Source organism: Scyliorhinus torazame, chromosome 16 (genome assembly GCF_047496885.1).
Source record: "Scyliorhinus torazame isolate Kashiwa2021f chromosome 16, sScyTor2.1, whole genome shotgun sequence".
Taxonomy (NCBI): Eukaryota; Metazoa; Chordata; class Chondrichthyes; order Carcharhiniformes; family Scyliorhinidae; genus Scyliorhinus; species Scyliorhinus torazame.
The window spans coordinates 77,827,142-77,853,091 of record NC_092722.1 but is presented as its reverse complement, the minus strand read 5'-3'; the positions used below and the strand labels follow the sequence as shown (position 1 = coordinate 77,853,091).

At 48.7% G+C, this 25,950-nt stretch overlaps 1 protein-coding gene across 2 annotated transcripts in view; it reads left to right on the top strand.

Annotated features, from left to right (window-relative positions):
- The window catches only part of LOC140392888 (epithelial sodium channel subunit alpha-like), a 145,385-nt gene that overhangs the window by 49,856 nt on the left and 69,579 nt on the right, over positions 1 to 25,950 (top strand). For both annotated transcript variants that reach the window (XM_072478650.1, XM_072478649.1), the window contains exon 5: positions 24,351 to 24,454. In XM_072478650.1, coding sequence (XP_072334751.1) covers positions 24,351 to 24,454 — 104 coding nt within the window. The remainder of the gene's footprint in view (positions 1 to 24,350; positions 24,455 to 25,950) is intronic.

Here is a 25,950-nt window from a genome sequence, read left to right as displayed (position 1 = left end):
AAGCGTAGTCCTTTCGTGACCCTCTTATTGACTACTTGTAGGTGGCATGATCCTCTTGAGGTGATCTGGTTGCCATTGTAGTCTTTTAACTTGCATGCAGCAGGTATCACCTCGTGTGTCCCTGGGATGGATGCGAGATCTTTGCTTGTCATCAGGTTTGTGGACGCTCCCGTGTCAAGCTTGAACGTAATTGGGAAGTTGTTCCCTTGCACTGTGGCATTCCATTCACTTTTGGAGTCAATGGCATTAATGTATTGAGGATTCGTGGTCGGCGCTTGAAGTTCCTCTGCCGAATCTATTATTCCGACGAAGTAAGTGTTCTCCCAGGAGTGGAAACTTTCGTGGTCAGAAAAATTTTCTTCGGGTGTTTGGTTTTCCATTGTATCCACTGTGCGAACCTTGAAGTTTGCAAGTTTCTGTGTTGGGCAGTGATATTTTGCTGCTGACTTACACTGGGAGGCAAAATGATTCAGTTTGGAGCACTTTAAACATCTTTTCTCTAGTGCAGGACATTTCCCTTTTAAGTGGGCGTTGCCACAGCGGTAGCACTGCATGACGTTACGTCATGCGTAGGAAGCGATTGCGCATGCGCGAATCACTCCTCTGGTGTTTTGCGTAGTGTGCATGCACAGCTTCTTGAGCATGCACAGAACGGGATCTCGCCGGGTCGCGTCTCTCTTGACTGTGCACATACGCGTACATATTTGAATTGGAGCCGGCGGCCGGAAGAAGATGCCTGTGAGGAGAAGACACCATTTTAACTTCTTCCACCTCGTGGAGGAATTTCTCCTCGTTTTTTTTCTGAAGAAACTCAAGGTACTGCTGTTTCTTTTGTTCTTGCGCTGTGCACTTTGCTGTGGTGGTTTTTAGAGTTAGATCATTTTGTTGCATTAGTGATTCCCTTAAGTGTTCATCAGAGAGTCCATAGATTAATTGATTTCTGATGATGGAATCTGTTAAATCAGCATAGTTACAGCCTTGTGTTATTAATCTGAGATCTGTGACAAAATTAGAGATCGTCTCGCCGTTTTTTGGAACCTGTTGCGTAGGTTTCCAGGATTTCATTACACTGTGTTTTACTGTGTTCTTCAAATTTTGCGAGTATGCCTTGAAATGTTGTTTTGTCTTCATTTTCAATGTCAGTGAAAGAGTTATAAATGTCTACAGCTTGCTGGCCTGCCCTTGCTAGTAGCAGCGCAATCTTGCCCTCATCGGAGGCTGTGTTTAAGTCAGTAGCTGAATGTATATTTGGAATTGTTGTTTAAACATTGTCCAGTTACTATTTAAGTTACCGGTAGTTTTCAGCTGCCGTAGAGCCTACACGTGTTCCATCGCGTCGGTTGGTTGTCTAGGATCCAAATGCTGCGAAGTCTTCCACAGTCGAGCGGTTGGTACTTTAATTTCTGTTCTTTTTCTTTTCTCTAACCTAATCTAATTGGAGTGTTTATTTAAAGCCAGCCTGGTACCATCTTTTGTTACCTTACTGTAGTGTGTTTGGTAGCACTACTGTATGTAACATGCGTTACTCAATCCAGTTGTTGAAGAGGCTTTCTGCACCTTGATGAAGAAAGCTCAAAGCCATCCAGAGGTATTGAAAGGTTTATTGAGGAACAGAATTTAACAACTGCATGAGTTCTTACTTTAAGATCAATACCAGTAGATAGGTTACAACGTTTATATACAGTAGCTATGTCTGACCACACTAGTAGTCCTGAGCTAGATCTATGCTCCTGCTCTCGTCACAGTCTAATCACCAAGAGAGGCAGAGAGCCACTTGCATCTGCTTTTATATCCGCCAGTGCTGCCCCCTAGTGATCTTTCAATTCCCCATTAACCCCTGATGTACATACCCATGTAAAGATCACTACAACTGGGATAGACAGAGAGAGACACTGGGATAGACAGGGAGGCATCGAGATAGACGGACAGAGAGAGACAGCGGGAAAAATAACGTGAGACAGAGACAGAGAGCGGGATAGACAGACAAGAGAGAGGGCGACAGCGGGAGACAGAGATGGAGAGAGATAGAGGCAACAGGATAGACAGACAGACAGAGAGACAGCGAGATAGACGGACAGAGAGACAGCGACATAGACAGACAGAGAGAGAGAGACAGCAGGATAGACAGCGGGAGGGAGACACTGGGATAGACTGAGAGAAGGGCAGCGGGATAAACAGCGTGAGACAGAGACAGACAGCGAGATAGACAGACAAGAGAGAGAGCGACAGCAGGAGACAGAGATGGAGAGAGATAGAGATAACAGGATAGACAGACAGACAGAGAGACAGTGGGATAGACAGAGACAGCGGGGTCGACAGCAAGAGACAGACAGAGAGACGGTGGGAGACAGAAAGAGAGATGGTGGGAGACAGAAAGAGAGGGAGAGCGGGAGACAGAGACAGACAGCGGGATAGACAGAGAGACCGTGGGATAGACAGAGAGAGATAACAGGAGACAGAGAGATAGAGACAACAAGATAGACAGACAGAAAGAGAGAAGTAGTGGGACAGACAGAGAGACAGAGAGATAGCGGGAGACAGAGAGATGGAGAGAGATAGAGACAACAGGATAGCTAGACAGAGAGAGAGATATATGTGGGATATACAGAGAAATAGCCAGGGGGATAGACAGAGAGAGACAGAGAGTCAGTGGGATAGACAGACAGAGAGAGAGAAAAAGCAGGACAGACAGAAAGAGAGAGAGGCAGCAGGAGACAGAGAGAGACAGCAGGAGACAGAGAGAGACAGAGATAGAGAGAGAGAGAGAGAGACAGCAGGCTAGTCAGAGAGAGACAGCGGGATAGTCAGAGAGAGAGACAGCGGGAGAAAGAGACATCGGGATAGACAGAGAGACACAGCAAGAGACAGAAAGAGAGAGAGAGCCAGCAAGATGGACAGAGAGAGCCAGCAGGAGACAGAGAGAGAGAGACAACAGGATAGACAGAGGAAGACAGCAGGAGACAGAGAGAGACAGCAGGAGACAGAGAGAGAGAGCCAGCAGGATAGACAGAGAGAGGGAGACAGCAAAATAGACAAAGGGGGGAGAGACACAGCGGGAGACAGAGAGAGAGAGAGGAGAGAGAGAGACGGGATAGACAGAGTGAGAAAGAGATAGTGGGAGACAGAGAGAGAGAGACTGGGATAGATAGCTGATGTGTTTGGCAGGTTGGTTCGATGTGGACTGCACTCGATGCAGGGAAGCTAGAAACAGACGTCTAACACAGGAGAAGATCCAACACTGTTTTATTCAACTAGATGATCTGCTGTACATATTCAGCTGTGGGTCGACACTATACTGATCTGGCTAGTGACCTTGTAGTAGCCTGGCCAGACTTACTAGCTACCGCATGGTGTTTGTGCTTGCTAGCTCGTGGACTCTGACTGTCTCAGCAGCTGGGTCCCGAGAGAGCGGGAAACCTAGTGCCCTCTGGCTTTATAGCGGTAGTGTCCTGTCTGGTGATTGGCTGTGCTGTGTTGTATGCTTACTGGTCATCCTGTGTGTCAATGACTGCCTGTCTGCGTCTCAGTATATACATGAGTGGATATTATGACATCTCCCCCCTTTTTTTTGAGTTAAATAAATACTGAGGTATGTATATATAGGTATGCCTGACTATATACAAACAGTGCTTGAACAAACATATATACATGGGAAGGTGTCGATAGTGCAGATACATGGCAAACTAAACAATATTTACAAGAGTTAAGTCGATGGATTCAGTCACAAAAATTTACAAAAGTTAAGTCTACAGATTTAGTCTTTGTGGCGGGCGACGAATTCTTGTTGATCGCCGCAGAGGTGGATCAGGAGCCGCCTGCACGTGGAGAGGTGGGATCGCTGCCATTGCGGTGGTCGCGTGGGCCGGCAGGATCGCTGGCAGATCAGTGGCCTCGTGGCAGGGTACGTCCGGAGGAAGCATGATAGCCGGCGGAGCACTGCGGTCAGGTGGTGGGCGTGGAACTCTTCGCAATGCCCGTCTGTTGTGCCGTAGCAGGGAGCCATCAGCCATACGAACAATGAAAGACCTCGGGGTAACTTGATTGACAACAACAGCTGTGGCTGACCAACCGCCCTCAGGCAACTGGACGCGAACATGATCGGCCGGAGCCAGCTCAGGTAAATCCGTGGCATGAGCATCATATGTGGCCTTCTGTTGGGCCCGGGACTGCTGCACTTTTTGGAATACCATGAGGTGGTCAAGGTCTGGGACATGGATGGCTGGAACTGTGGTCCTCAGAGTGCGATTCGTGAGCATCTGCGCTGGAGACAACCCAGTGGACAGTGGGGTTGCCCTGTGTGCCAGCATCGCCAGGTTGAAGTCGGAGCCTGAGTCTGCAGCTTTGCACAGCAACCGCTTGACAATATGGATCCCTTTCTCGGCCTTCCCGTTTGATTGCGGGTAGTGGGGACTGGAGGTAACGTGACAGAAATTGTAGGACTGTGCAAAATCAGACCATTCCTGGCTGTAAAAGCAAGGACCATTGTCGCTCATTACCGTGAGCGGTATCCCATGCCTGGCGAACGTTTCTTCGCAGGCTTTGATGACCGCCTTCGACGTGAGGTCGGACAGTTTCACCACTTCTGGGTAACTGGAGAAGTAATCGACCAGGAGGACGTAGTCACGCCCCTTGGCATGGTAAAGGTCTACACCTACTTTGGACCACGGAGAGGTCCCGATCTCGTGCTGTTGCAGTGTTTCCTTGGGTTGAGCTGGTTGAAACCTCTGACAGGTGGGGCAGTTGAGGACCATGTTGGCAATATCCTGGTTAATGCCCGTCCAATAAACCGCCTCCCGAGCTCTGCATCAGCATTTCTTGACTCCAAGGTGATCCTCATGGAGTTGACCCAGCAGCATAGCCTGCATGCTTTGAGGAATAACGATCCTGTCGAGTTTCAGAAGGATTCCCTCCACAACCGTCAGCTCGTCTTTAACATTAAAGAATTGGGGACATTGTCCCTTCTGCCAGCCATGGGTAAGGTGCTGCATCACATGCTGCAGCAGAGGATCCTTGGCCGTCTCCTCATGAATTTGGACCACCCGTTCGTCAGATGCTGGGAGGTTGGTGGCACACAACTGCACTTGCGCTTCTATGTGGCAGATGAAGTCACCCTGTTCACATGGTGTGGTGATGGACCGGGATAGGGCATCTGCAATGATCAGCTCTTTGCCTGGCGTGTAGACAAGTTCAAAGTCATAGCCGCGGAGTTGAAGAAGAATTCGCTGTAACCGAGGTGTCATGTCATTTAAATCCTTCTGGATTATGTGGACTAGAGGCCTGTGGTCCGTTTCCACCGTGAATTTCGGCAGGCTGTAAACGTAGTCATTAAACTTGACTATTCCTGTCAGGAGACCCAGACACTCCTTTTCGATCTGGGCATACCGTTGCTTAGTGGGCACCATGGCCCTGGAGGCATAGGCCACTGGAGCCCAGGACGAGGAGTCATCTCGCTGGAGGAGCACCGCCCCAATGCCGTCCTGGCTTGCATCAGTTGATATCTTGGTTTCCTTGGTTGGGTCGAAGAACGCTAGAACTGGGGCTGTGGTGAGCTTTGCCTTGAGCTCGTGCCATTCCGCTTCATGTGTGGGCAGCCACTGGAATTCCGTTGATTTCTTCACGAGATGGCGGAGGGCCGTGGTGTGGGATGCCATATTGGGAATGAATTTCCCGAGAAAGTTGGCCATCCCGAGGAAGTGGAGGACCGCCTTCTTGTCCTCCGGGGTCTTCATGGCGTTGATCGCCAAGACCTTGTCGGCATCTGCCCGCACACCCTGCTGCAAGATGTGGTCGCCTAGAAACTTTATATCAGATTGACCCAGCTAACCCAGTCTGTTGGCTCCGTGACCTTCGAGATGATGCCCTGGTCTTGGAGGTCCTTAGTTGCTGTTTCAGACGATCCCTGAGGGGTGCCGGCACCCAGCGTGGTACATGGATTACAGGGGTGGCGTTCGGCTTGAGCAGGATTTTGTATCGGTACAGGAGCGGCCCATTCCATCGAAGACACTGTGGTACTGCGTGATAATGTCGTCTATGTCGGATTGAAAATTTCCATCGGGCGAGGCCGTCGCCGGTGACGATGACATGGTGTGGACTCGCTGAACCAGGTTCAGGAGCTTGCAGGCGCGAGTACCGAGCAGGGACGCCCTGTCAGGCCTGACGATTTCAAATCGTAACATTGCCTTGATCGCCTTGTTGGATACCCCTAGTTGACACGAGCCACTGGCAGCTATGGCATTGCCATTGTAGTCAAGGAGCTGGCAGGCCGGTGGAAGAATCCTTGGTCGGGCCCGGATGGTGTCGAGGTCGGATTGTGAGATGAGGTTCGCAGACGCGCCGATGTCCAGTTTAAATCGGATGCGAGCCTTGTTAACTGAGAGGACAGCACACCACTCGTCGTCGGGATCCACACTGAGGATCGAGAGGTGTTGCGCAGGTGTGGTGGAGGCCAGCTCATGTGTGTTTATGATGCCCACCCAATATGGAGACTGGAGGCAGTCAGCATCAGGGTCCGTTGGGCTGTCGGGATCAGAATCTGGCATGCCTTGTTGTATTGAGCGGATACTTCTGCGCCACAGCTGGGACCGCTGGCTGCTGAGCGGTGGAGCGGATCTGCAGAGGGCTGCGTAGTGGCCAAACTTGCCACACTGGAGACATCGCCGTCCTCTTGCCGGACATTGCCGCTTTAAGTGGGCGGAGCCACAATTCGGACACGTCATGACGCTGACGTCAGCGTGATCCGTGCGCCATTGCGCATGCGCAGTGTGGTCGGCCAACATACGCACCTGCGCAGTCGGGTTTTCGGTCTCATCGTCCACTCGGTCGTGGAGCGCATGCGCAAGGATCCCAGAAAAGCGCGCAAAACGGCCACTCTCCTCGATGCTCAGGCCCTGCATCTGTGCAATGGCCTGCATCCGTTCCGCCTCGTGGGAGGCCAGCTTCGCAGTTTCTGCCGCCCTGATCTGGGAGGAATGATTCTTGGCATGCTCATGGACAACGCACGTCTCGATAGCGACAGAGCGGGTCAACTGTTTGACTTTCAGGAGCTGCTGCCGAAGGGAGTCGGAGTGGACCCCGAAAACGATCTGATCCCGGATCATGGAATCGGCCGTCGAGTCATAGTTACATGACTGTGCTAGGATGCGGAGATGGGTCAAGAAGGACTGAAAAGGTTCATCCTTACCCTGAAGCCTCTGCTGGAAGATGTACCGTTCAAAGCTCTCATTCACCTCAATGTCGCAGTGGCTGTCGAACTTCAGCAGGACTGTTTAGAATTTTGTTTTGTCTTCGCCGTCGGCGAACGTGAATGAATTGTAGATATGGATGGCGTGGTCCCCCGCAGTGGAGAGAAATAGCGCAATCTTCCTGGCATCCGATGCTGCCTCGAGGTCGGAGACCTCGATGTACAAGAGGAACTTTTGCTTGAAGATTTTCCAGTCAGCGCCGAGGTTGCCGGAGATGCGGAGTTGCGGAGGAGGCAGGATGTTTTCCATTTCACCGGATGGCTGCTTGCTGGTCGATGCTGATTCACTCGAGGTAGGTCCGTCAAGATCAATATCACTCTGGTACCATGATGTGTTAGGCAGGTTAGTTCGATGTGGACTGCACTCGATGCAGGGAAGTTAGAAACAGACGTCTAACACAGGAGAAGATCCAACACTGTTTTATTCAACTAGATGAACTGCTGTACATATTCAGCTGTGGGTCGACACTATACTGATCTGACTAGTGACCTTGTAGTAGCCTGGCCAGACTTACTAGCTACCGCATGGTGTTTATGCTTGCTAGCTCGTGGATTCTGACTGTCTCAGTAGCTGGGTCCCGAGAGAGTGGAAAACCTAGTGCCCTCTGGCTTTATAGTGGTAGTGTCCTGTCTGGTGATTGGCTGTGCTGTGTTGTGTGCTTACTGGTCATCCTGTGTGTGTCAATCACTGCCTGTCTGCACTTCATTATATACATGAGTGGATATTATGACAATAGCGAGAGAGCGTGATAGTGGAAGATAGAGAGGGAGAGAGACAACGGGTTAGACAGAGAGAGTCAGAGAGACAGCAGGATAGACTGAAGAAAGAGCAAGAGAGACAGTGGGATAGACAGAGAGAAACAGTGGGATAGACAGAGAGGGACAGAGAGACAGCGGGCTAGACAGAGAGAGAGACAGCAGGATAGAGAGAGAGAAACAGTAGGATAGACAGAGAGAGAGACAACGGGAGAGAGAGGGAGAGAGGGAGAAACAGTGGGATAGACAGAGAGAGAGACAGCAGGAGAGAGAGTGAGAGAGTGAGAAACAGCGGGATAGACAGAGAGAGAGATAGCAGGAGTGAGAGAGAGAAACAGAAGGATAGACAGAGAGAGACAGCAGGAGACACAGAGAGAGAGAGACAGCGGGATAGACAGGCAGAGAGAGCTGGATAGATAGAGAGAGACAGTGGGATAGACGGATAGAGGGAGAGAGTCATTGGGATAGACTGGCAGAGGGAGAGGGAATTGCTACCACAGAATCATTGTGGCTAAAACATTGTAAGTTTTCAAAAAGGAGTTAGATATAGCACCTGGGGCGAAGAGGAACAAAATGGGGAAGGCGGGATCAGGCTATTCAGTTGGTTGATCAGCCATGACCGTAATGAATGGCGGAACAGGTGGCCTCCTCCTATCCCTCTTTTCTGTTTCTATGAATTCCAAGAAAACGTTCTGTTTTCACTGGACGGCCGATTCAGACTTCACACCTTGTCGCAGCTCACAGCTGTTCCCAGGAGGCCTTCCCCTACACACAGCCCAATATATTACCTTAAGTATTCTTTTTTCCCTCTTCATTTTCCATTTCATTGTCCTCAGCACACCTTTGAACTTAACTTTTCCAAAATATAAAATCAAATCTTTCCTATTGTCCCTCCTTTTGGGGCCAAATAACATTTAATAACCTTCGCTGGTTTACAATGGAACTTTTACAAGCTATAAAAACGTCTTACTCCCATTTGAGATTGAGCCACTGAACAACTAAGTCACTATGTATCTCCTAATGCAAATTTATAAATGTCATTTACTTACTTATATAACAAAGTTTCATTACAAATGCACACATTTAGTACAACTTTTTAGAACATAGAACATAGAAAATACAGCACAGAACAGGCCCTTCGGCCCACGATGTTGTGCCGAACCTTTGTCCTAGATTAATCATAGATTATCATTGAATTTACAGTGCAGAAGGAGGCCATTCGGCCCCCTGAGTCTGCACCGGCTCTTGGAAAGAGCACCCCACCCAAACTCAACACCTCCACCCAACACCAAGGGCAATTTTGGACACTAAGGGCAATTTATCATGGCCAATCCACCTACCCTGCACATCTTTGGACTGTGGGAGGAAACCGGAGCACCCGGAGGAAACCCACGCAGACACGGGGAGGACGTGCAGACTCCGCACAGACAGTGACCCAAGCCGGAATCGAACCTGGGACCCTGGAGCTGTGAAGCAATTGTGCTATCCACAATGCTACCGTGCTGCCCTTAAAAACAAATAAATCTACACTATATCATTTTACCGTAATCCATGTACCTATCCAATAGCTGCTTGAAGGTCCCTAATGTTTCCGATTCAACTACTTCCACAGGCAGTGCATTCCATGCCCCCACTACTCTCTGGGTAAAGAACCTACCTCTGATATCCCTCCTATATCTTCCGCCTTTCACCTTAAATTTATGTCCCCTTGTAATGGTTTGTTCCACCCAGGGAAAAAGTCTCTGACAGTCTACTCTATCTATTCCCCTGATCATCTTATAAACCTCTATCAAGTCGCCCCTCGTCCTTCTCCATTCTAATGAGAAAAGGCCTAGCACCCTCAACCTTTCCTCGTAAGACCTACTCTCCATTCCAGGTAACATCCTGGTAAATCTTCTTTGCACCTTTTCCAAAACTTCCACATCCTTACTAAAATGAGGTGACCAGAACTGTACACAGTACTCCAAATGTGGCCTTACCAAAGTTTTGTACAGCTTCATCATCACCTCATGGCTCTTAAATTCAATCCCTCTGTTAATGAACGCGAGCACACCATAGGCCTTCTTCACAGCTCTATCCACTTGAGTGGCAACTTTCAAAGATGTATGAACATAGACCCCAAGATCTCTCTGCTCCTCCACATTGCCAAGAACTCTACCGTTAACCCTGTATTCCGCATTCATATTTGTCCTTCCAAAATGGACAACCTCACACTTTTCAGGGTTAAACTCCATCTGCCACTTCTCAGCCCAGCTCTACATCCTATCTATGTCTCTTTGCAGCCGACTACAGCCCTCCTTACTATCCACAACTCCACCAATCTTCGTATCGTCTGCAAATTTACTGACCCACCCTTCAACCCCCTCATCCAAGTCACTAATGAAAATCACAAACAGCAGAGGACCCAGAACTGATCCCTGCGGTACGCCACTGGTAACTGGGATCCAGGCTGAATATTTGCCATCCACCACCATTCTCTGACTTCTATCGGTTAGCCAGTTTGTTATCCAACTGGCCAAATTTCCCACTATCCCATGCCTCCTTACTTTCTGCAGAAGCCTACCATGGGGAACCTTATCAAATGCCTTACTAAAATCCATGTACACTACATCCACTGCTTTACCTTCATCCACATGCTTGGTCACCTCCTCAAAGAATTCAATAAGATTTGTAAGGCAAGACCTACCCCTCACAAATCCGTGCTGACTATCCCTAAACAAGCAGTGTCTTTCCAGATGCTCAGAAATCCTATCCTTCAGTACCCTTTCCATTACTTTGCCTACCACCGAAGTAAGGCTAACTGGCCTGTAATTCCCAGGGTTATCCCTAGTCCCTTTTTTGAGCAGGGGCACGACATTCGCCACTCTCCAATCCCCTGGTACCACCCCTGTTGACAGTGAGGACGAAAAGATCATTGCCAACGGCTCTGCAATTTCATCTCTTGCTTCCCATAGAATCCTTGGATATATCCCGTCAGGCCCGGGGGACTTGTCTATCCTCAAGTTTTTCAAAATGCCCAACACATCTTCCTTCCTAACAAGTATTTCCTCGAGCTTACCAGTCTGTTTCACACTGTCCTCTCCAACAATATCGCCCCTCTCATTTGTAAATACAGAAGAAAAGTACTCGTTCAAGACCTCTCCTATCTCTTCAGACTCAATACACAATCTCCCGCTACTGTCCTTGATCGGACCTACCCTCGCTCTAGTCATTCTCATATTTCTCACATATGTGTAAAAGGCCTTGGGGTTTTCCTTGATCCTGCCCGCCAAAGATTGTTCATGCCCTCTCTTAGTTCTCCTAATCCCTTTCTTCAGTTCCCTCCTGGCTATCTTGTATCCCTCCAATGCCCTGTCTGAACCTTGTTTCCTCAGCCTTACATAAGTCTCCTTTTTCCTCTTAACAAGACACTCAACCTCTCTTGTCAACCATGGTTCCCTCACTCGACCATCTCGTCCCTGCCTGACAGGGACATACATATCAAGGACACGTAGTACCTGTTCCTTGAACAAGTTCCACATTTCACTTGTGTCCTTCCCTGACAGCCTATGTTCCCAACTTATGCACTTCAATTCTTGTCTGACAACATCGTATTTACCCTTCCCCCAATTGTAAACCTTGCCCTGTTGCACGCACCTATCCCTCTCCATTACTAAAGTGAAAGTCACAGAATTGTGGTCACTATCTCCAAAATGCTCCCCCACTAACAAATCTATCACTTGCCCTGGTTCATTACCAAGTACTAAATCCAATATTGCCCCTCCTCTGGTCGGACAATCTACATACTGTGTTAGAAAAGCTTCCTGGACACACTGCACAAACACCACCCCATCCAAACTATTTGATCTAAAGAGTTTCCACTCAATGTTTGGGAAGTTAAAGTCACCCATGACTACTACCCTGTGACTTCTGCACCTTTCCAAAATCTGTTTCCCAATCTGTTCCTCCACATCTCTGCTACTATTGGGGGGCCTATAGAAAACTCCTAACAAGGTGACTGCTCCTTTCCTATTTCTGACTTCAACCCATACTACCTCAATAGGGTGATACTCCTCGAACTGCCTTTCTGCAGCTGTTATACTATCTCTAATTAGCAATGCCACGCCCCCACCTCTTTTACCACCCTCCCTAATCTTATTGAAACATCTATAACCAGGGACCTCCAACAACCATTTCTGCCCCTCTTCTATCCAAGTTTCCGTGATGGCCACCACATCGTAGTCCCAAGTACCGATCCATGCCTTAAGTTCATCCACCTTATTCCTGATGCTTCTTGCGTTGAAGTATATACACTTCAACCCATCTCCGTGCCTGCAAGTACTCTCCTTTGTCAGTGTTCCCTTCTCCACTGCCTCATTACACGCTTTGGCGTCCTGAATATCGGCTACCTTAGTTGCTGGACAACAAATCCGGTTCCCATTCCCCTGCCAAATTAGTTTAAACCCTCCCGAAGAGTACTAGAAAACCTCCCTCCCAGGATATTGGTGCCCCTCTGGTTCAGATGCAACCCGTCCTGCTTGTACAGGTCCCACCTTCCCCAGAATGTGCTCCAATTATCCAAATACCTGAAGCCCTCCCTCCTACACCATTCCTGCAGCCACGTGTTCAACTGCACTCTCTCCCTATTCCTAGCCTCGCTATCACGTGGCACCGGCAACAAACCAGAGATGACAACTCTGTCTGTCCTGGCTTTTAACTTCCAGCCTAACTCCCTAAACTTGTTTATTACCTCCACACCCCTTTTCCTACCTATGTCGTTGGTACCAATTTGCACCACGACTTCTGGCTGCTCGCCCTCCCCCTTAAGGATCCTGAAGACACGATCCGAGACATCCCTGACCCTGGCACCCGGGAGGCAACATACCTTCCGGGAGTCTCGCTTGCGACCACAGAATCTCCTATCTATTCCCCTAACCATTGAATCTCCTACAACTATTGCTTTTCTATTCTCCCCCCTTCCCTTCTGAGCCCCAGAGCCAGACTCAGTGCCAGAGACCTGGCCGCTAGGGCCTTCCCCCGGTAGGTCATCCCCCCCAACAGCATCCAAAACGGTACACTTGTTTTGAAAGGGAATGGCCACGAGGGATCCCTGCACTGTCTGCCTGTTTGTTTTTTTCCCCCTGACGGTAACCCAGCTATTCTTGTCCTGTACCTTGGGTGTGGTTACCTCCCTGTAACTCTTCTCAATCACCCCCTCTGCCTCCCGGATGATCCGAAGTTCATCCAGCTTCAGCTCCAGTTCCCTAACACGGTCTTTGAGGAGCTGAAGTTGGGTGCACTTCCCACAGGTATAGTCAGCGGGGACACCGGTGGTATCCCTCACCACCCACATCCTACAGGAGGAGCATGCAACTGGCCTAGCCTCCATCCCCTCTTACCTGACAGAATATAGCTGCCCTGTGGACTAACTCGATCTCCGCCCTCCGACTCTGCTCCCAGTCAGCTACACGTTCTGTAAACTCCTGGCTCTCTTCTCACTCTTTGCGGAAATGTCGGAAACAAAATGAAAGGAGCACCTTACTCCCTCCTCACCTAACTCTCTCGGTCACCAAACTCTTACTATAGCACTCAAAATGCACCAAATTCAGCACTCCCTCGGTCACCAAACTCTTACTATAGCACTCAAAATGCACCAAATTCAGCACTCCCTCGGTCACCAAACTCTTACTATAGCACTCAAAATGCACCAAATTCAGCACTCCCTCGGTCACCAAACTCTTACTATAGCACTCAAAATGCACCAAATTCAGCACTCAGTGCAAACAAAGTCTGCACTGTAGGGGATCACCTTTATACTGTGAATCTAGCCTCTGAAAACTGGCCTAATCCAATTAACTAATTAACAAGCTCCAGCTGCAAGTGCCTACAAGTAGAAGCCTGTTTAAAGCTGATTGAAAATTCACCTTCTTCTAAACCAAACAGCAACTTTTACGTTAATTAACTAAATAAAAGAAAGACTAAACTTTAGATAAAAATGAAGCCTTATACTCCCTCAGTCACCAAACTCTTACTATAGCACTCAAAATGCACCAAATTCAGCACTCAGTTCTTCCAGACAATGAAATTATTCTCACACAGCTACCCAAACAAGAACAATTCTCTTGATTGGGACTCTGCCTCTGATAATCTCCCCTCCCTCTGCTAACCAGGCTTGCCCACTAATGTTGCAGGTGCCAGAAGTCCCGTGGTCAGACAGGCCAACCGCTTGCAAGCCCGCCCCACCTCGAGTAGGTGACAGTTGAGAGAGGAACCTGCAATCAAAGAGAAGCCACGACCTCTGGCTCTGACGTCAATCAATAAGACAAAGCCCGAGACCATGTCCGGCGCAACAGTGGCACGTGTGATGCTGGAATGAACTAAGTGGCAGATATCCATGAATGACTGCCTGCCACCCACCCCAGGAAAAAAAACGCAATGGCGAGCTTGTGACCAAGTCACCCCCGAGTGACAGGAAGAGCCCGTGACCAAGTCACACCCAAATGACAGGAAGAGCCTGTTGTTACGACACCCTGGGCTAGTGTATGGTCAATTCCAGCCCCACGTGCTGGCAGCATGGTGACGCTGTGGAATTTGCACATTCTACCTGTGTCGCAGGTCTCAACCCCACAACCCAAAGATGTGCAGGCTAGGTGAATTGACCACATTAAATTGCCCCTTAATTGGAAAAAGTGAATTGGGTGTTTTAAATTTATTTTTTAAACAATTTCAGCCCCACCTGCCCCGTAGTCACAGCACAAGTGAAATAAACACTAATTTGCATTAAAAATGCCGAAGTGTTTGGCCCTTGGCGGGCCAATAATTACAGTCACCAGGTTTGTAACTTTAAAAGCAATAACAAGGGGCAGCACGGTAGCATTGTGGATAGCACAATTGCTGCACAGCTCCAGGGTCCCAGGTTCGATTCCGGCTTGGGTCACTGTCTGTGCAGAGTCTGCACATCCTCCCCGTGTCTGCGTGGGTTTCCTCCGGGTGCTCCGGTTTCCTCCCACAGTCCGAAGATGTGCAGGTTAGGTGGATTGGCCATGATAAATTGCCCTTAGTGTCCAAAATTGCCCTTAGTGTTGGGTGGCGTTACTGGGTTATGGGGATAGGGTGGAGGTGTTGACCTTGGGTAGGGTGCTCTTTCCAAGAGCCGGTGCAGACTCGATGGGCCAAATGGCCTCCTTCTGCACTGTAATCTATGAACAAGATGTACAGTAAATACAACTGGTTAACTATCATTTAACTTCTGACTCCCACTTTAACTGCCCCCACCCTCTAGCCACACATACAAGACAGACAAACACAGAGGGGGAGAAAAGGGGCGGAGAAAAATACAGATTCTTTGCTTCAGATGGTGGTTTTTTAAAGCAGCTTTTCTTCAATTCCGGCCGGAAGTTCAAGGATTCTACTGTGGATTCATTCAGGTATCTGTGGTTTCAAGAATGCTTAACACACAACTTTTAGCAGCTTTGTGGAGAATTATTCAGCCCTCACAGTGCCCTTCAGGAGAGAGTTAGATGGATCTCTATGGAGAGAGTTAGCTGGATCTCTCTGGGGAGAGTGATCTGGATCTCTCTGGAGAGAGTTAGCTGGATCTCTCTGGAGAGAGTTAGCTGGATCTTTCTGGAGAGAGTTAGCTGGATCTCTCTGGAGAGAGTTAGCTGGGTCTCTCTGGAGAGAGTTAGCTGGATCTCTCTGGAGAGAGTTAGCTGGATCTCTCTGGAGAGAGTTAGCTGGATCTCTCTGGACAGAGTTAGCTGGATCTCTCTGGAGAGAGTTAGCTGGATCTTTCTGTAGAGAGTCAGCTGGATCTCTCTGGAGAGAGTTAGCTGGATCTCTCTGGAGAGAGTTAGCTGGATCTCTCAGGAGAGAGTTAGCTGGATCTCTCTGGAGAGAGTTAGCTGGATCTCTCTGGAGAGAGTTAGCTGGATCTCTCTGGAGAGAGTTAGCTGGATCTCTCTGGAGAGAGTTAGCTGGATCTCTCTGGAGAGAGTTAGCTGGATCTCTCTGGAGAGAGTTAGCTGGATCTCTCTGGAGAGAGTTAGCTGGATCTCTCTGGAGAGAGTTAGCTGGATATTTCTGGAGAGAGTTAGCTGGATCTCTCTGGACAGAGTTAGCTGGATCTCTCTGGAGAGAGTTAGCTGGATATTTCTGGAGAGAGTTAGCTGGATATTTCTGGAGAGAGTTAGCTGGATCTCTCTGGAGAGAGCTAGCTGGATCTCTCTGTAGAGAGTTAGCTGGATCTCTCTGGAGAGAGTTAGCTGGATCTCTCTGGAGAGAGTTAGCTGGATCTCTCTGGAGAGAGTTAGCTGGATCTCTCTGGAGAGAGTTAGCTGGATCTCTCTGGAGAGAGTTAGCTGGATCTCTCTGGAGAGAGTTAGCTGGATATTTCTGGAGAGAGTTATCTGGATCTCTATGGAGAGAGTTAGCTGGATCTCTCTGGAGAGAGTGAGCTGGATCTCTCTGGAGAGAGTTAGCTGGATATTTCTGGAGAGAGTTAGCTGGATCTCTCTGGAGAGAGTTAGCTGGATATTTCTGGAGAGAGTTAGCTGGATCTCTCTGGAGAGAGTTAGCAGGATCCCTCTGGAGAGAGTTAGCTGGATCTCTCCGGGGAGAGTTAGCTGAATATTTCTGGAGAGAGTGAGCTGGATCCCTCTGGAGAGAGTTAGCTGGATCTCTCTGGAGAGAGTTAGCTGGATATTTCTGGAGAGAGTTAGCTGGATCTCTCTGGAGAGAGTTGGCTGGATCTCTCTGGACAGAGTTAGCTGGATCCCTCTGGAGAGAGTTAGCTGGATCTCTCTGGACAGAGTTAGCTGGATCTCTCTGGAGAGAGTTAGCTGGATCTCTCTGGACAGAGTTAGCTGGATCTCTCTGGAGAGAGTTAGCTGGATCTCTCTGGACAGAGTTAGCTGGATCCCTCTGGTGAGAGTTAGCTGGATCTCTCTGGAGAGAGTTAGCTGGATCTCTCTGGAGAGAGTTAGCTGGATCTCTCTGGAGAGAGTTAGCTGGATATTTCTGGAGATAGTTAGCTGGATCTCTCTGGAGAGAGTTAGCTGGATCTCTCTGGACAGAGTTAGCTGGATCCCTCTGGAGAGAGTTAGCTGGATCTCTCTGGAGAGAGTGAGCTGGATCTCTCTGGAGAGAGTTAGCTGGATCTCTCTGGAGAGAGTTAGCTGGATCTCTCTGGGGAGAGTGAGCTGGATCTTTCTGGAGAGAGTTAGCTGGATCTCTCTGGAGAGAGTGAGCTGGATCTCTCTGGAGAGAGTTAGCTGGATCTTTCTGGAGAGAGTTAGCTGGATCTCTCTGGAGAGAGTTAGCTGGATCTCTCTGGACAGAGTTAGCTGGATCTCTCTGGAGAGAGTTAGCTGGATATTTCTGGAGAGAGTTAGCTGGATCTCTCTGGAGAGAGTTAGCTGGATCTCTCTGGACAGAGTTAGCTGGATCTCTCTGGAGAGAGTTAGCTGGATCTCTCTGGAGAGAGTTAGCTGGATCTCTCTGGAGAGAGTTAGCTGGATCTTTCTGGAGAGAGTTAGCTGGATCTCTCTGGAGAGAGTTAGCTGGATCTCTCTGGAGAGAGTTAGCTGGATCTCTCTGTAGAGAGTTAGCTGGATATTTCTGGAGAGAGTTAGCTGGATCTCTCTGGAGAGAGTTAGCTGGATCTTTCTGGAGAGAGTTAGCTGGATCTCTCTGGAGAGAGTTAGCTGGATCTCTCTGGACAGAGTTAGCTGGATCTCTCTGGAGAGAGTTAGCTGGATATTTCTGGAGAGAGTTAGCTGGATCTCTCTGGAGAGAGTTAGCTGGATCTCTCTGGACAGAGTTAGCTGGATCTCTCTGGAGAGAGTTAGCTGGATCTCTCTGGAGAGAGTTAGCTGGATCTCTCTGGAGAGAGTTAGCTGGATCTTTCTGGAGAGAGTTAGCTGGATCTCTCTGGAGAGAGTTAGCTGGATCTCTCTGGAGAGAGTTAGCTGGATCTCTCTGTAGAGAGTTAGCTGGATATTTCTGGAGAGAGTTAGCTGGATCTCTCTTGAGAGAGTTAGCTGGATCTTTCTGGAGAGAGTTAGCTGCATCTCTCTGGAGAGAGTTAGCTGGATCTCTCTGGACAGAGTTAGCTGGATCTCTCTGGAGAGAGTTAGCTGGATATTTCTGGAGAGAGTTAGCTGGATCTCTCTGGAGAGAGTTAGCTGGATCTCTCTGGACAGAGTTAGCTGGATCTCTCTGGAGAGAGTTAGCTGGATCTCTCTGGAGAGAGTGATCTGGATCTCTCTGGAGAGAGTTAGCTGGATCTCTCTGGAGAGGGTTAGCTGGATCTTTTTGGAGAGAGTTAGCTGGGTCTCTCTGGACAGAGTTAGCTGGATCTCTCTGGAGAGGGTTAGCTGGATCTTTCTGGAGAGAGTTAGCTGGATCTCTCTGGAGAGAGTTAGCTGGATCCCTCTGGAGAGAGTTAGCTGGATCCCTCTGGAGAGAGTGATCTGGATCTCTCTGGAGCGAGTTAGCTGGATCCCTCTGGAGAGAGTTAGCTGGATCCCTCTGGAGAGAGTTAGCTGGATCTCTCTGGAGAGAGTTAGCTGGATCTCTCTGGGCAGAGTTAGCTGGATCTCTCTGGAGAGAGTTAGCTGGATCTCTCTGGAGAGAGTGAGCCGGATCCCTCTGGAGAGAGTGAGCTGGATCTCTCTAGGGAGTGTTAGCTGGATCTCTTGGAGAGTTAGCTGGATCTCTCTGGAGAGAGTTAGCTGGTTATTTCTGGAGAGAGTTAGCTGGATCTCTCTGGAGAGAGTGAGCCGGATCTCTCTGGAGAGAGTGAGCTGGTTATTTCTGGAGAGAGTTAGCTGGATCTCTCTGGAGAGAGTGAGCCGGATCTCTCTGGAGAGAGTTAGCTGGATATTTCTGGAGAGAGTGAGCCGGATCTCTCTGGAGAGAGTGAGCTGGATCTCTCTGGAGAGAGTGAGCCGGATCTCTCTGGAGAGAGTGAGCCGGATCTCTCTGGAGAGAGTGAGCTGGATCTCTCTGGAGAGAGTTATCTGGATCTCTCTGGAGAGAGTTAGCTGGATCTCTCTGGAGAGAGTTAGCTGGATCTCTCTGGAGAGAGTTAGCTGGATCTCTCTGGAGAGAGTTAGCTGGATCTCTCTGGAGAGAGTTAGCTGGATCTCTCTGGAGAGAGTTAGCTGGATCTCTCTGGAGAGAGTTAGCTGGATCTCTCTGGAGAGAGTTAGCTGGATCTCTCTGGAGAGAGTTAGCTGGATATTTCTGGAGAGAGTTAGCTGGATCTCTCTGGAGAGAGTTAGCTGGATCTCTCTGGAGAGAGTTAGCTGGATCTCTCTGGAGAGAGTTAGCTGGATCTCTCTGGAGAGAGTTAGCTGGATATTTCTGGAGAGAGTTAGCTGGATCTTTCTGGAGCGAGTTAGCTGGATCTCTCTGGAGAGAGTTAGCTGGATCTCTCTGGAGAGAGTTAGCTGGATCTCTCTGGAGAGAGTTAGCTGGATCTCTCTGGAGAGAGTGAGCTGGATCTCTCTGGAGAGAGTTAGCTGGATCTTTCTGGAGAGAGTTAGCTGGATCTCTCTGTAGAGAGTTAGCTGGATCTCTCTGGAGAGAGTTAGCTGGATCTCTCTGGAGAGAGTTAGCTGGATCTCTCTGGAGAGAGTTAGCTGGATCTCTCTGGAGAGAGTTAGCTGGATCTCTCTGGAGAGAGTTAGCTGGATCTCTCTGGAGAGTTAGCTGGATCTCTCTGGAGAGAGTTAGCTGGATATTTCTGGAGAGAGTTAGCTGGATATTTCTGGAGAGAGTTAGCTGGATCTCTCTGGAGAGAGTTAGCTGGATCTCTCTGGAGAGTTAGCTGGATCTCTCTGGAGAGAGTTAGCTGGATCTCTCTGGAGAGTTAGCTGGATCTCTCTGGAGAGAGTTAGCTGGATCTCTCTGGAGAGTTAGCTGGATCTCTCTGGAGAGAGTTAGCTGGATCTTTCTGGAGAGAGTTAGCTGGATCTTTCTGGAGAGAGTTAGCTGGATCTCTCTGGAGAGTTAGCTGGATCTCTCTGGAGAGAGTTAGCTGGATCTTTCTGGAGAGAGTTAGCTGGATATTTCTGGAGAGAGTTAGCTGGATCTCTCTGGAGAGAGTTAGTTGGATCTCTCTGGAGAGAGTTAGCTGGATCCCTCTGGAGAGAGTTAGCTGGATCTCTCTGGAGAGAGTTAGCTGGATCTTTCTGGAGAGAGTTAGCTGGATATTTCTGGAGAGAGTTAGCTGGATCTCTCTGGAGAGAGTTAGCTGGATATTTCTGGAGAGAGTTAGCTGGATCTCTCTGGAGAGAGTTAGCTGGATCTCTCTGGAGAGAGTTAGCTGGATCTTTCTGGAGAGAGTTAGCTGGATCTCTCTGGAGAGAGTTAGCTGGATCCTTCTGGAGAGAGTTAGCTGGATCTCTCTGGAGAGAGTTAGCTGGATCCTTCTGGAGGGAGTTAGCTGGATCTCTCTGGAGAGAGTTAGCTGGATCTCTCTGGAGAGAGTTAGCTGGATATTTCTGGAGAGAGTTAGCTGGATATTTCTGGAGAGAGTTAGCTGGATCTCTCTGGAGAGAGTTAGTTGGATCTCTCTGGAGAGAGTTAGCTGGATCCCTCTGGAGAGAGTTAGCTGGATCTCTCTGGAGAGAGTTAGCTGGATCTTTCTGGAGAGAGTTAGCTGGATATTTCTGGAGAGAGTTAGCTGGATCTCTCTGGAGAGAGTTAGCTGGATATTTCTGGAGAGAGTTAGCTGGATCTCTCTGGAGAGAGTTAGCTGGATCTCTCTGGAGAGAGTTAGCTGGATCTTTCTGGAGAGAGTTAGCTGGATCTCTCTGGAGAGAGTTAGCTGGATCCTTCTGGAGAGAGTTAGCTGGATCTCTCTGGAGAGAGTTAGCTGGATCCTTCTGGAGGGAGTTAGCTGGATCTCTCTGGAGAGAGTTAGCTGGATCTCTCTGGAGAGAGTTAGCTGGATATTTCTGGAGAGAGTTAGCTGGATCTCTCTGGAGAGAGTGAGCTGGATCTCTCTGGAGAGAGTTAGCTGGATCCTTCTGGAGGGAGTTAGCTGGATCTCTTCACTGGGCTGCTGGAATCAAAATCGAAACCAAACAGGAACCCCGGGACTATGAAAAAAACATTCTAGTCGGATCAGATTCAATCACCACCTGTTCCTGGGCAGAACACAGTCTTTTGAGCCAATTCATTGGCCTCCAACCAAATCAATCAAACCGAGTCCCAACCCATCTCTTTGTTACTGATGCCGGTTAGTCTGTTTAAACCAGCACAGCCTTCTGGATTCTTCCTACTTGAATGAAAGATACAGGCTGCACTGTCTTAAAGTCACAGGTCCATTAATCATCCATAGATCAAACATGCAACGGTAAAAATAAAAGAAAGGGGAAATAAGCAGGGAATAAATAGGAAGCGCCCTTGCATACCTCCCCCGCTAAAAGAATTAAACTTCAGGGCGCGGATGTTTCATTATGAGGTATACACAACATAAATCACGGACACATATCCATCATAAGAGTACAAGACCATAAGACATAGGAGCAGAATTAGGCCTCCAGCCCATTGAGTCTGCTCCGCCCATTCAATCATTTCTAAAAATAAATTTAGAGTACCCAATTCATTTTTTCCAATGAAGGGGCAATTTAGTGTGGCCAATCCACCTACCCTGCACATCTTTGTGTTGTGGGGCTGAAACCCACGCAAACACGGGGAGAATGTGCAAACTACACACGGACAGTGATTCAGAGCCGGGATCGAACCTGGGACCTCGGCGCCGTGAGGCAGCAATGCTAACCACTGCGCCACCGTGCTGCCCTTCCGCCATTCAAAATTGGCTGATATTTTTCTCATCCCCAGTCTCCTGCCTTCTCCCCATAACCTCAGATCCCCTTATTAATCAAGAACCTATCTATCTCTGTTTTAAAGACACTCAGTGATTTGGCCTCCACAGCCGTCTGCGGCAATGAGTTCCACAGATTCACCACCCTCTGGCTGAAGAAATTCCTCCTCATCTCTGTTTTAAAGGATCGTCCCTTTAGTCTGAGATGGTGTCCTCTGGTTCTAGTTTTTCCTACAAGTGGAAACATCCTCTCCACGTCCACTCTATCCAGGCCTCGCAGTAACCTGTGAGTTTCAATAAGATCCACCCGTATCCTTCTAAACTCCAATGAGTACAGACCCAGAGTCCTCAGCCGTTCCTCATACAACAAGCTGTTCATTCCAGGGATGATTCTTGTGAACCTCCTCTGGACCCTTTCCAAGGCCAGCACATCCTTCCTTAGATATGGGGCCCAAAACTGCTCACAATACTTCAAATGGGGTCTCACTAGAGCCTTATACAGCCTCAGAAGTACACCCGTGGTCTTGTATTCTAGCCCTCTTGACATGAATGCTAACATTGCATTTGCCAAATTAACTGCTGACTGAACCTGCACGGTAACCTTAACAGAATCGTGAACAAGGACTCCCAAGTCCCTTTGTGCTTCTGATTTCCTGAGCATTTCCCCATTTAGAAAATAGTCTATGCCTATATTCCTCCTTCCAAAGTGCATAACCTCACACTTTTCCACATTATATTTCATTTGCCACTTCATTGCCCATTTCCCTAGCCTGTCCAAATCCTTCTGCAGCCCCCATGCTTCCTCAATACTACCTGTCCCTCTACAGATCTTTGTATCATCTGCATCCTCAGTATACAAGTTCCCTTCACAGTCTCCAAATTGGTAACTAGTCAACCTTTAAACCTGTGACAAAGCATCCGCTATTACATTATCCTTTCCGGGAATGTGTACAATTTTGACATTGCACTGTTGCAATAATAAACGCCAACGGAATAATCGGGAGTTCCGGGTTTTAAACTTCTGGATGAAAGCAAGCAGATTATGGTCAGTTGATTGTCATTTTGGACATAGACATCAAAGTGCTGATGGGCTAGCAGCAAGGCTAAGACTTCTTTTTCAATGGTGGAATACTTTCTTCCGCCCGCACTTTGGGTTTTTTCAAAAAATATCCACTCACCTCTCTATTCTTGTGACATTGTCTTGTAGTAGCACTATCCCTACCCCTAGGTACACTGTCACTAGGGGGATGGGACGTAGGGGGGGGGGGGGGTGGAAACAGCTCTCCCTCTGTCACTTCAACTTGGTGAATTGACAAAGAGCAATCCAATCCCCCCAAAAAATTACAAAAAGAGGGTGAGGTATGGAAGACTTGAATGTCTGACCCTGTGAACTCAGAGGCTTGAGGAGGGGACGGAGGGTGTGTGGGGGAGGGGGTTGGGGAGGGTCATAATGATGCAATACGTGGGGTAAACTGGCATAACTTGTAAATTAATTTGATAAAGATATTGGTGGGGTGGCGGTATAAGGTTAATGCACATATGGGGTTATTATGGGGCAGGACACAGATCACCATTGCATAGTGATGTAAGAGAACATGTGTCCTGCACCGAGGGGCTTGTGTAGCGTTGGACAGAGACGCGTGTACAAACAAGCACGGAGACCGTTCCTAGAGTTTTACTGTACCTAACATCTAGTTACAGGTGATTAACTATCACTGACTGTTGAATTAGCTAGACTACATGTACCTTAATAAGAGCTGCTGAAATCTATACTCAACGGTGTACGAAAGAGAGAGAGAAAACAGGGAGAGTGAGAGACAGACACAGAGAGACACACACACAATGAGAGTCAACGAGAAAGAGTTAGAGAAAGACAGAGAGGCACAATGAGAGAGACAGAGAAAGAGACAGAGAGATAACGAGAGAGACATACACAATGAGAGACAGAGAGTGTGACAGAGAGAAAGAGAAAGACAGAGAGAGAGAAGGAGACAAACAGAGTGAGAGAGACAGAAAGAGAAAGAGATAGAGAGGGAGAAAGCGACAGTCATAGAGAGAAACACAATCAGAGAGTGAGCGTAAGCGAGATTGACCGGAGGAGACAGAGAAACAGAGTCAGCGAGAGAGACAAAGTGAGCCAGAGAAACAAAGAGATAGAGAGAGAGAGAGATAGGGAGAGGCAGAGATAGAAGGACAGAGGGAGGTAGAGACAGGGGTAGAGAGAGACAGAGAGAGGGAGACAGAGGAAGAGACAGACAGAAACACAGAGAGGTAGGCAGAGAGAGAGAGAGCGAAAACAGGGAACAAGGCAGAGAGAGATGGAGACAGAACACAGGGATCGAGACAGAGAGAGGTAGAGACAGAACAGATAGAGATAGAGAGAGGGAGAGATAGAGAGAGGTAGAGACAGAGAGAGGCAGAGAACAGGGAGAGACTGAGGGGGAGAGAAAGAGAAGTGAGTGAGGTGGAGACAGAGTGGGAGAGAGACTGAAAGGGTCTGAATCCTCTTAGTATCTCACAGAGTCTTTCTAATTTCAGTAACTATACAAGATTTCATCATCCAATCTATGGCAATTGCTACACGTTTAATGGGATAAATAGCAGCTACCAGTGGAAAACTTCAAAGACTGGTAAAGATCATGGTAAGGGATTAAAAATCAAGAGTAAAGCTCCCTCGACACTGTCCCCATCAAACACTCCCAGGACAGGTACAGCACGGGGTTAGATACTGAGTAAAGATCCCTCTACACTGTCCCCATCAAACACTCCCAGGATAGGGACATGCAGAGGGTTAGATACTGAGTAAAGATCCCTCTACACTGTCCCCATCAAACACTCCCAGGACAGGTACAGCACGGGGTGAGATACAGAGTAAAGCTCCCTCTACACTGTCCCCATCAAACACTCCCAGGACAGGTACAGCACGGGGTGAGATACAGAGTAAAGCTCCCTCTACACTGTCCCCATCAAACGCTCCCAGGACAGGTACAGCACGGGGTTAGATACAGAGTAAAGCTCCCTCTACACTGTCCCCATCAAACACTCACAGGACAGGTGGAGCACGGAGTTAGATTCAAAGTAAAGCTCCCTCTACACTGTCCCCCTCAAACACTCCCAGGACAGGTACAGCACGGGGTGAGATACAGAGTAAAGCTCCCTCTACATTGTCCACATCAAAACTCCCAGGACAGGTAGAGCATGGAGTAGGTACAGAGTAAAGCTCCCTCTACACTGTCCCCATCAAACACTCCCAGGACAGGTACAGCACGGGGTGAGATACAGAGTAAAGCTCCCTCTACACTGTCCCCATCAAACACTCGCAGGACAGGTACAGCACGGGGTTAGATACAGAGTAAAGCTCGCTCTACACTGTCCCCATCAAACACTCCCAGGACAGGTACAGCACGGGGTTAGATACAGAGTAAAGCTCCCTCTACACTGTCCCCATCAAACGCTCCCAGGACAGGTAGAGCATGGGGTTAGATACAGAGTAAAGCTCCCTCTACACTGTCCCCTTTAAACTCTCCCAGGACAGGTACAGCACGGGGTTAGATACAGAGTAAAGCTCCCTCTACACTGTCCCCATCAAACACTCCCAGGACAGGTACAGCACGGGGTGAGATACAGAGTAAAGCTCCCTCTACACTGTCCCCATCAAACACTCCCAGGACAGGTACAGCACAGGGTTAGATACAGAGTAAAGCTCCCTCTACACTGTCCCCATCAAACACTCCCAGGACAGGTGCAGCTCGGGGTTAGATACAGAGTAAAGCTCCCTCTACACTGTCCCCATCAAACACTCCCAGGACAGGTGCAGCTCGGGGTTAGATACAGAGTAAAGCTCCCTCTACACTGTCCCCATCAAACACTCCCAGGACAGGTACAGCATGGGGTTAGATACAGAGTAAAGCTCCCTCTACACTGTCCCCTTTAAACTCTCCCAGGACAGGTACAGCACGGGGTTAGATACAGAGTAAAGCTCCCTCTACACTGTCCCCATCAAACACTCCCAGGACAGGTACAGCACGGGGTTAGATACAGAGTAAAGCTCCCTCTACACTGTCCCCATCAAACACTCCCAGGACAGGTACAGCACGGAGTTAGATACAGAGTAAAGCTCCCGCTACACTGTCCCCAT